This window comes from Budorcas taxicolor, chromosome 1 (assembly GCF_023091745.1).
Source record: "Budorcas taxicolor isolate Tak-1 chromosome 1, Takin1.1, whole genome shotgun sequence".
NCBI lineage: Eukaryota > Metazoa > Chordata > Mammalia > Artiodactyla > Bovidae > Budorcas > Budorcas taxicolor.
The window spans coordinates 48,880,690-48,892,818 of NC_068910.1; the positions used below are offsets into that span (position 1 = coordinate 48,880,690).

Here is a 12,129-nt window from a genome sequence, read left to right on the forward strand (position 1 = left end):
GGAATCTTCCCAACCTAGGGATCAGATCGAACCCACGTCTCTGGTGTCTCCTGCATTGGCAGGCAGATTCTTTGCTACTGAGCCACCAGAGAAGCCCATTGTATAGTATTCTAAAGTATAAATCAACTATTTACTCATACATTCTACTAACAAAAGGCTTGGTAATGTGCCAAACTTTCAATGCTTATTAGCATTATGGCACACTGAAGTATGAGTTTCTCTACACCATACATCTAGAAGCTAAAGTCTCTGGGTATGCATATCTTCAACTTACTGAAGTGTTCCTACTAGCTTATATTCTCACCATCAGAAGGTGAGATTCTCTCTTGTTTTATACTGATAACTAGTACTGTCAGATGTGTTTGCTACATCAGTCAATACAATGTGATTTCCCAATGTTATTTTATTGTGCATTAATTGCTAACTAGTTGAGGTTGTATACCTTTTACTATATTTATGTTTTGATGTCTTCATTTGAGGTTGACTTTTCCTTAATTAGTTCTTCGTATATTCTAAATTTGAGCCCCTTGTCAAGTTATTCATGCTGCAAATAACTTATCTATTCTGTGGTTTTGCTTTTTACTTATTAATGGTGACAAACTGTTCTTCTTTTGATGAACAGTAGTTGCTAATTTTATAGGAGTTAAATTTATCAACCTTTTTCTTTATGTTAGAACATTATATGGCTTAGTTAAAATATTCCCTTACCTGAGGACATGAAGATGTGTGCCTAAATTTTCTTCTAAAGCTGAAGAAATAATTCAAGGTTTGGGTAGTTATCTTCCTCCTGCCAAACACCTGACTGTTCCAGCAGTGTGGGACCAAGCTGAGATTTTCTCAGATGATCTGCTTGCTCAACAGTCCTGCAGTTCAGCCATTCTGGAGTCTCACCCTGGGGGAGGGGGCATTTCACCAAGATACCAACACTGGAAGGCCTTGGACTCTAACTCTTATCTCTTCAACTCTGAATCTACCAAAAGTATACTTCCACCTCTCAGATGTGTCTTCCTAACTGGCAAATAACCCATTTCTCCCAGAAGAGAAGTATAACTTCCCTAAAGCACATTTATTAAACACAATGAAGTTTCTTGACTATTTCTCCTTTAGAGGAAAGTTAAAGAATGCTATAAGAACCCACAGAAGATGACTCTAACGGGAGTTAGGAATAGATAACCATAATAAGTAGTGGTTAGAAAATGCCTAAGACCGAAAATGAAGGATGAGTAGTGGAAGATACCTTGAGTCAGCAGGGACATATCAACATAGTATGTGTGACCAGAGATGGTCCATGGTACAGAAGAGAAAACTGACTAAGAAAACATAGAAGATAAGTAATGCTGTTCTATTAGCCATTAAGCTAAAATAAAAAGAAATGCTAATCAGTACCTGCAATCTGTACTGAGCCATCTTCTCCAAGAAGAATATTGCCAGCTTTCACATCTCTGTAAGGAAAAAAAAAACTTACTTATTAAAAAACACTTATTCTTTGGAGTTACATAATTTAAGAAGTTCAATATATTCACCACAACACTGGTAATATTTAAATGCTTTAATACAAAATTGCATTAAAGAGTATTAGAGCCAATAGCAGAATGTTAAAAACTGTAGTCACTTGTACTAAAATCCAAACACAGTAAATAGAAAGCTATAGTAACATATAGCTTTTACTAGTAAATCTGAAAAAACTCAAGATTATTAAACATTTGACTGAGATAACAGTGGCTAAAGAATGTGACCCTCACTCTCACCTATCTACTTTTTAAAATTCACTGACTTTTCTACACTCTATGAACAAAATTTTACAATGATCAGTATGTGGCTGATAACAGGGACTATTCTATGCTTGTAGCATAAAGATATATAAATTGTTCAAACATATCTATATTCTTATTAGTAACTAAAACAACTCAAGTAATACGTAAATACATTCCTGTTATAAAAACCTAAACTTCACTGAAAAGGTCAAAGTCCCTTTTGACCACTGTTCTCAGGTCTAATATTCTCTACACAGTTTCCAACCATTATCAGTCTAGTTAACAGAATATGTTCCTGTGACATATCAAGGCTTTTCTTCCAACATAAATGATATTGTACTATCCATTCAAATCTACATGTTTTTCTCATGCAATAATGTGTCAGTAGAATCTGCAAAATTTACATTCCTCAACCCCTCTGAGTAATCCATTTCTTTGATAACCTAGAGAAACTCTCACAAGGCACACAGAATGTACAAGGGGGTTGTCTATAGCACTGTCTGAAGTAACAAATCAAAAATGGCAACAATCTAGAAAGTCAACAGTAGCAAGAAGGTTAAATTAAATCTGTTACACCCATGAAATTTATTAAAGTCAATCAACCTGTTATGACTTCAAGTGCCCTCTAGAACATAATGCATACCGCCAGTGAACACTTCGAACAGGACAGTGCATTGGGTATGCCACCATTAGTTACACACACAGGCATGAACACATCTTTCCACACACACCAAAAGGAGAGCAATCAATTTAGTTTTTTTTAAGGAGAGGAGTAGGACCAGAGTCAAGGGAAACAGTGTTTGACTGTTCTGTGAGAGTGGACTCACCTATTTATTTCATAATTAAAAATAAATATAATTAAACAAACACAAGAGAGCCAGAGCTTGAAGTTAGACCGAAAGAAAAGTGAGGCTAGGTCATGGAAGAGGCCACATCTGTCAGGAAAAGGAACCAGTGAAAAGACGCACATCATCGCTTTCCTGTCTTTCCATCTTCTTTTCCCCATACTTAGATAACCATTCCTTGGCAAATAATGAACAACAGTTTCACAAATGTTATGTAGCAGCATCACCATACCAAGAGTACACAACACTTTTCCTGAATATATACTGAAGCATAAAGAAATCATGTTACTCAGTATTTTTTTCTGCTTATAAATGCAAGGAAATTATAGGACTTCTTCCCAGAGGCTGACTTACAGTAAAGGCTGGCTCACTTTGTCCTACAAACCTAAAGCCTACACAATGAACAGGAGAGAACTGAGGATATTTCCTTCCTGTGGTGACAAAGACCATTCAACTAAGCCAACCATGAACCTTCAACTCCTTTTTCTGAATGACATCTAAAACTTAATGGAAAAAAACAGCATACAGTTTAGTGACGTCCTCCTCTGATTTTTGCAGCAGGTTGCAACTTATAGTGTTAGTACAGAAGCTGATCCTCTTACAACGACATGAGAAGTTGCTGAAGAACTCAACGTCAACTATTCTACAGATGTTCATCATTTGAAGCAATTGAAAAGGTGAAAAGGCTTGATAAGCAGGTGCCTTATGAGCTGACTGCAAATCAAAACAATTATCGTTTTAAAGTGTCTTCTCTTGCTCTACCCAACAACGAACCATTTCTTGATCAGACTGTGACATGATAAAAAGTGGGTTTTATAGAACAACCAGAGATGACTAGCTCAGTGGTTGGACTGAGGAGAAGCTCCAAAGTACTCCCCAAAGCCAAACCTGTAACAAAAAAAGGTCATGGTGGCTGTCTGCTGGTCTGATGCACTACAGCTTTCTGAATCCTGGTGAAATGATTACACCTGAGATGCACCAAAAAATGCAATGCCTGCAGCCTGCATTGGTCAACAGAGTAGGCCCAATTCTGCTCCAAGACAATGCCCAATTGCATACTGCGCAACCAATACCTCAAAAGTTGAACGAACTGGGCTACAAAGTTTTGCCTTATGTGCTATATTCACCTGACCTCTTGCCAACCAACTACTACTTCTTCAAGCATCTTGATAATTTTTTGCAGGGAAAATGCTTTCCAAGAGTCTGTGGAATCCCAAAGCACAGATTTTTATTATAGGAATAAACAAACTTATTTCTTGTTGGCAAAAATGTGTTGATTGTAATGGTTCCTACTTTGATTAATAAAGATGTGGGAGTGAAGTTGTGAAGTTCCTCTGTGGTGCCTGACTATTTGCAACCCCACGGACTGCAACCCACCAAGCTCCTCTGTCCATGGGATTTTCCAGGCAAGAGTACTGGAGTGGGTTGCCATTTCCTTCTCCAGGGAATCCTCCCGACCCAGGGATTGAACCTGGGTCTCCCACATTGTAGGCAGACACTTTTACCGTCTGAGCCACCAGGGAAGATAGGCATGTGTGGGATGTGTGGGAGCCTAGTTATAATGATTTAAAATTCATGGTCTGAAGCCACAATTATATCTGCACCAACCTAATAGTGCACAGAGGGCAACTCTCATCTACTCATCAAACAGATTTAAATAACTAAATAAAAGACAACCTGCTTTAAATCAACTTATGGAGATAAATGAATCACTAAATCCATCCATCCATCCAACTAAACACTAAAATAAAACTTGGTTATCTCTGAAGAGATGTGGAGCAGCAAATCAATCAATTCAACTACATACCAAAATAAAATCAATTGTTCCCTCCTGCTATCCCAGCTCCCAACTGCCACCTCTTAACTCTGTTCCAAATATCACACTTATAAATTAGTATGCTGTAACAAAATAAGGCAACTAACTATCCATCTATATAGGAGACCAGTTAAACTATGACATATTATATAAACGAAATACTACAAATACTAACAAACATATGTGGTAATATGTTTATTTTGGCATAAATCTTTCTCACAGGAATCACAAGAAAATGGCAAGTAGTTCCTTTTAGAGCAGGGTACTAGAAGTTCCGGCTCAGGAAAGGATCTTGGATGGGGCCTTGTCACTCTTGTCACAAGAGATAGGAGGAAGCTGTCCTTTAGGGGCTTGTTTCACTGGAACCCTGGGGGCTCAGAGGTTAAAGCGTCTGTATCCAATGCAGGAGACCAGGGTTCAATCCCTGGGTTGGGAAGACCCCCTGGAGAAGGAAATGGCAATCCACTCCAGTATTCTTGCCTGGAGAATCCCATGGACAGAGAAGCCTGGCGAGCTACAGTCCATGGAGTCGCAAAGAGTCGGACATGACTGAGGGACTTCACTTTCACTTTCACTAGAAGTTCAATGGAGGAAGGAGACTCTTTTTTAAAATGCTTTATTTTTTAGAACAAGTTTAGATTTGCATGAAAGTTGAGCAGATGGTGCAGAGGAGTCCCCATACAGCTGTCGCTTAGTCTGCCCTATTATTAGCACTGTGCATTAGTATGGTTCTTTCACCACATTAATCAGTCAGTACTGATACACTGCTATTAACAGGATGTCCTTCTAATGGAATTTGTAGGATGTTTTCCTCATGATTAGATTGGTGTTAAGAGTTTGGGGAAAGAAAACCGGGGAAGTGTCATTTTCATCACATTGTATCTAGAGTACATAGCATTACCACATTACCACGAGTCAGCACCATTGATACGGAGAAGACCTGCTTTTTTATCCTTTACCATTTTGTACCATTTGAACTTTTAAGCCATGTATTGGCATTGTTGCTGTTGTTCAGTCACCTAGTTGTGTCCGACTCTTTGCAACCCCATGAAGTGCAGCACATCAGGCTTCCCTGTCTTTCACTATCTTCAGAGTTTGCTCAAACTCATGTCCATTGAGTTGGTGATGCCATCCAACCATCTCACCCTCTGTCATTCCCTTCGATCTTCCCCAGCATCAGGGTCTCTTCCAATGAGTTGGCTCTTCCCATCAGGTGAAGCTTCAGCATCAGTCCTTGCAGTGAATATTCAGGGCTGATCTCCTTTCTCATTGACAGGTTTGATCTCCGTGCAGTCCAAGAGACTCTCAAGAGTCTTCTCCAGCACCACAATTCGAAAGCATAAATTCTTTGGTGCTCACCCTTCCTTATGGTACCTCTCACATCCATGCATGACTACTGGAAAAACCATAGCTTTAACTATACGGACCTTTGTCAGCAATGTCTCTGCTTTTTATTTCTAATACACTGTCTAGATTGTCAAAGCTTTTCTTCCAAGGAGCAAGTGGCTTTTAATTTTGTGGCTGTGGTCACTGTTTACAGAGATTTTGGAGCTCAAGAAAATAAAATCTGTCACTGTTTCCACTTTTTCCCCTTCTATTTCCCATCAAGTGATGGGACTGAAGGCCATGATCTTAGTTTTCAGAACAATGAGTTTTAAGCCAGCTTTTTCACTCTCCTCTTTGACTTTCATCAAGATGCTCTTCAGTTCCTCTTCACTTTCTGTCATTAGGGTGGTGTCATTTGCATTTCTGAGGTTACTGATATTTCTTTCAGCAATCTTGATTCCAGCCTGTGATTCATCCAGCCCCAAATTTTGCATGACATACTCTGCATATACATTAAATAAGCAGGGCAACAATATACAGCCTTGATGTACTCCTTTCTCAATTCTGAACCAGTCTGTTGTTCAATGTCTGGTTCTAACTGTTACTTCTTGCCTTGCATACAAGTTTCTCAGGAGACAGGTAAGGTGGTCTGATACTCCCATCTATTTAAGAAACTTCCAGTTTGTTGGGATCCACACAGTGAAAGGTTTTAGTGCAGTCAATGAAGCAGAAGTAGATGTTTCGGAATTCCCTTGCTTTTTCTGCAATCCAACATATGCTGGCAATTTGATCTCTGGTTCCTCTGTCTTTTCTAAATCCAGAAAATCCTTTTCTAAATCGTACATCTATAAGTTCTCAGTTCATGTATTGCTGAAGCCTAGTTTGAAGGATTTTGAGCATGACTTTGCTAGCATGTGAAATGAGCACAATTGTACAGTAGTTTGAACATTCTTTAACACCGCCTTTCTTTGGGATAGGAATGAAAACTGACCTTTTCCAGTCCTGTGGCCACTGCTAAGTTTACCAAATTTGCTGACATACTGAGTGCAGCACATTCACAGCATCATCTTTTAGGATTTGAAATGGTTCAGCTGAAATTCATAACCTCCACAGGCTTTGTTCTCAGTAACGCTTCCTAAAGCCCACTTGACTTCACATTCCAGAATGTCTGGCTCTAGGTGAGTGACCACACCATCCTGGTTATCCTGGTCATTAAGACCTTTTCTGTACAGTTCTTTGTAGTCTTGCCACCTCTTCTTAATCGCCTCTGCTTCTGTTAGGTCCTTGCCATTCCTGTCCTTTATTGTACCCATCTTTGCATGAAATGTCCCCTTGGTTATCTCTAGTTTTCTTGAAGAGATTTAGTCTTTCCCATTGTACCGTTTCCCTCTATTTCTTTGCACTGTTCATTTAAGAAGGCTTTCTTATCTCTCCTTGCTATTTTCTGGAACTCTGCATTCAGTTGGGTATAACTTTCCCTTTCTCCTTTGCTCTTTGCTTCTCTTCTTTTCTCAGCTATTTGTAAGGCCTCCTCAGACAACCATTTTGCCTTTCTTTTTCTTACAAATGGTTTTGGTCACCACTTTCTGTACAGTGTTATGAACCTCCATCCACAGTTCTTCAGGCACTCTGTGTTCCAGATCTATCTATTCATCAGCTCCACTATATAATCGTAAGGGATTTATTTAGGTCATACCTGAATGGCCTAGTGGTTTTCCCTACTTTCTTAAATTTAAGTCTGAATTTTGCAATAGGGAGCTCATAATCTGAGCCACAGTCAGCTCCAAGCCTTGTTTTTGCTTGCATACAGCTTCTTCATCTTCAGCTGTAAGGAACATAATCAATCCGATTTTGGTATTGACCATTTGGTGATATCCTTGTGTAGAGTCATCTCTTGTGTTGTTTTAAGAGGGTGTTTGCTATGACCAGTGTGTTCTCTTGGCAAAACTATTAGCGTTTGCCCTGCTTTATTTTGTACTCCAAAGCCAAACTTGCCTGTTACTCCAGGTTACTCCAGAAGTTATTTCTTAACTTCCTACTTTTGCATTCCAGTCCCCTATGATGAAAAAGACATCTTTTTTTGGTGTTAGTTCTAGCAGGTTTTGTAGGTGGTCTTCATAGAACCATTCAACTTAATCTTCTTCAGCATTAGTGGTTGGGGCATCGAGTTTGATTACTGTGATACCGAATGGGTTGCCTTGGGAAGGAACTGAGGCCATTCTGTCACTTTTGAGATTGCACCCGGTACTGCATTTCAAACTCTTTTGTTGACTATGATGGCTACTCCATTTCTTCTAAGGGACTTTTCCCCACCACAGTAGATATAATGGTTATCTGAGTTAAATATTGGTGTTATGCATTCAAAAACTGTTTTCTAAGCTTCTGTCCTTTTGAAAAACATTTCTTTGTTTTGTTGTGTCAGCTCTCGGCTGTGGCAGGCAGGATCTTCCATTGTGACAATTCATTCTCTGGTTGTGGCGCGCAGGCTCCGAGCACACATACGGACTCAGTAGTTGTGGTGCATGGGCTTAGTTGCTCTGACGCCTGTGGGATCTTAGTTCTCTGACCAAGGATTGAACCTGAGTCCCTGCATTGCAAGGCAGATTCTTAATCTCTGGACCACCAGAATAGTCCCTAAGCTTTTGTCTTAAGTGAAGAAACAGCAATCTCTTGCCAGCAGAACCTATACTTTGGATGACTACTTTTCCTGATCAATTAAGATAATAAATTCATGTTTCCCTCTTCAGACCAAAGTTGCAATCTACTGAACAGCTTCCAAGAGTGAAAGCAGAGGAATACCATGAAGCTAAATGGCTCACTGGATAATTAAACACCAGTCTGTCCTCACACACAACAGGACAAATTGAACTTGAGGGAAAAGATTTGTAACTAAATATCTGGAAATCAATATAACAGTCCTTTTTTTAAAAAAAAAAAAAACTTCATCTCAAAGAATATCAAGCAACCCAGCAGCCCCCAGTTATATCCTCCAACCACTCTTAAATAGCAAGAACAGTAAGTTCTGTTTTTCACAGCTTGATGCCATTTCTCACATGTCACTATTACACCAAAGTTGCAAATTCCTTTTAAAATTAAATTTAAAATTAAAAGTACAGAACAAGTTTCTCCCCATTACATTTCCATGACTCAACAAACAGCATGTCATGTGCTACGTGCTAAGTCACTTCAGTCATCTCTGACTGTTTGTGTCCCTGTGGACTGGAGCCCACCAGGCTCCTTGGCCCATGAGATTCTCCAAGCAAGAATACTGGCACGTTTTGCCATTTCCTCCTCCAGTGGCTCTTCCCAACCCAGGGATTAAACCCATGTCTCTTACGTCTGCTGCAGTGGCAGGCTGGTTCTTCACCACTAGTGCCACCTGGGAAGCCCAATAATAGGCACAGTTCAAGAGAAGAAATGAATCATAACAAAGCTGAAAAATACACTACATTTATGCATCTTAAACTAACTAAATATCTACCATTTCTGTTAAAGCTAACCCCTTTAAATAGAAAAAAATATTTGGGTACATAGATACAGAGAGAAAAGTGTAACTCTAATTTAGAGACCTGTTCCCTCTAGTAGAAACCTCTGAAGCCTCAGGGGTCAAGGAGAAAACACAGTAGAGGCAGAGTAACATTATTTGACCTAATCCAGCGGACTGATACAAATCTATCTGAAATAACTGGATTCTAAAGATATGAGAAGTAACAACATCTACTGAAAACATCCATGTCTGCTTCCCAGTAAAACAACTTTCTCCCAACTTTCTCCTATTGAAGTCTCAGTGCAGCTAAGCTAAAGTGTAAGTAGGGTTCTTAGCCTTGGCTGCATACTAGGATCTCTTGGGAAACTTTCAAAAGTCCCAATGCCAAGGCCTCATCACAAATCACTTAAATGAATTTCTGGCAGTGGATCTAGTAATCAGTACTTAGTAAACTTTCCCAGGTGATTCCAATATGAGGCCAATGTTGAGGGCCTCTTATTTAATGTATAAGAGAATTTCTATTGCAACAACACAATAAACAGATTTTCATCACTTACTACACAGGCCTTGGCCCTAAGACACACCATTTCTCTGCACCAAACACAAAGAAAAATGCTGGATAAATTAGGGGAGAATACTGCCACAGAACTCAACATGAAATAAAAAATGGAAATCTTCAGGCTTCAGAAATGAAAAGGACAAGAGTAGAGCAGTAAGCCTTGGAGGGCTTCCCAGGTGGTGCAGTGGTAAAAAGTCTGCCAGCCAATGCTGGAGATACAAGAGACAGGTTGATCCTTGGGTCAGGAAGATTACCTGGAGAAGGAAATGGCAACCCTTCCAATGTTCTTCCTAGGAAATCCCATGGACACAGGAGTGTGGCACACTATATATAGTTCACAGGGTAGCAAAAGAATTGGATACGACTTAGCAACTAAAAAACAACACTGAGATGACCAAGATTTTATCATTCATTCTGTTAAAGTGGGGTACTATACCCATTGACTTGAGTATGCTGGACCATTCCCGCATCTTTAGGATGAAGCCCACTTAATCATGGTGCACGATCCTTTTAATGTATTGCTGATTTTGGTTTGCTAATGTTTTGTTGAGGACCTTTGCATATAAGTTTACCTTATAGTTTTCTTATAGAGTCTGTCTGGCTTTGGTATCAGGGTTATGGTGGCCTTGTAAAATTAGTTTGTAATGTTTCCTTTTCTTTGAGTTTTTGGAAGAATGTGAGAAGGATTATCTAAGTTCCTGTTTGAATGTTTGGTAAAATTCACCAGTGAAATTATTGGTCCTTGACTTTTGTTAGGAAGTTTTCGATTATTGACTTGATCACCTTAGTAGTAACTGGTCTGTTTAGATTTTCTGTATCTTCATGATTCAGTCTTAGTAGATTCTATGTTTCTAGGAAGTTATCCATTTCTTCTAGGTGCTACAATTTGTTGGTATATACCTGTTCATAGTGGGCTTCCCTGATAGCTCAGTTGGTAAAGAATGTAGGAGACCCCTGATAGCTCAGTTGGTAATGCAATGTAGGAGACCCCGGTTCGATTCCTGGGTCAGGAAGATCCCCTGGAGAAGGGATAGGCTACCCACTCCAGTGTTCTTGGGCTTCCTTTGTGGCTCAGCTGGTAAAGAATCGCCTGCAATTCGTGAGAGCTGGGTTCAATCCCTGGGTTGGGAAGATCCCCTGGAGAAGGGAAAGGCTACCTACTCCAGTATTCTGGCCTGGAGAATGGGGTCACGAAGAGCTGGACACGACTGAGTGACTTTTACTTCACTTCACTTCACCTGTTCACAGTAGTCTCTTAACGACCTCCTATTTCTGTGGTGTCAGCTGCAATGTTTCCTCTTTGACTTCTCAATTGGAGTCCTCTCTTTCTCTTGTTGAGTCTAGCTAACAATCTATTTGTCTTTTTAAGAAACCAGTTCTTAGTTTCAATGATCTCTTCAACTGTCTCTTTAGTCTTTCATATATTTTCACTCTTGATGTTTTTATTTAATTTCCTTCTGCTAACTCTGGGCTTAGTCTGTTCTTTCTGTAGTTCCTTAAAAGTAGGGGATTTTAAAGATATATATCTATATCTGTATCTTGCTGTGTTCTTCCACTCTTTCTGTCTTCTTTGATTTTAATTGAGCATTTTACGTAATTCTATTTTTCTCTCCTCTCTTAGCATATTCTTCTTTCCCTTTTTTAGTGGTTTCCCTAGAGTCTGCACTACACATTTACAATGAATTCAAGTCCACTGTCACATAGTACTATACCACTTCCCTGAGTTTTCTTTCAATCTCATATACCCTGGAATGGGTATTATAGTCTTGCAACCCAGAACTGTCAACAAGTACAGATCCAAAAAAAAAAAAAAAAGCTCTAAGCCTGCTCTCTGTGGCCAAAGAGGCACCAAACCTAGCAGGGACCTCATCCCTGATTACATAGCTGGACTATAGAGTCTCAGGCTGACCAGCTAGGCCCGAACCAGAGGTGCCAATGAAGACCAGACAGGAATCTTTACTCACTGTCCAGTCTACATCTAGTGTAGATAGGTCCATGCTGCCTATACCAGCACCGCTGACAGGCCCAGCCAATACCTCCCATTCTTCCACGCAGCAGCTGAGAGTGACCCAGGTCTGGTACCTTTTGCTCCTCTACACAGTGGCAATAGATGACCCAGACTCAGATGACTCAGACCCAACTCGTCACCCAGTAGCAAAAGGGGACCTAGAAAATGTGCCTTTCAAGTCCACAGGCAATACCAGAGAATGAACGAGAGCCCAACTAGCATCAGGTGGAAGGCCACAAGATGAGCCCAAGGAAGTGTGCACAGACTCACAGGCACAGCCACTATCTCCCACCTTCCACCTAGCAGCACCAGGCCTGGGCAAGTGCACGCTACT

At 40.0% G+C, this 12,129-nt stretch overlaps 1 protein-coding gene across 3 annotated transcripts in view; it reads right to left on the bottom strand.

The window, feature by feature from the left end:
* Positions 1–12,129, bottom strand: part of OXSR1 (oxidative stress responsive kinase 1) — an 84,839-nt gene that overhangs the window by 37,144 nt on the left and 35,566 nt on the right. For all 3 annotated transcript variants that reach the window (XM_052641532.1, XM_052641524.1, XM_052641539.1), the window contains exon 5: positions 1,387–1,442. In XM_052641532.1, coding sequence (XP_052497492.1) covers positions 1,387–1,442 — 56 coding nt within the window. The remainder of the gene's footprint in view (positions 1–1,386; positions 1,443–12,129) is intronic.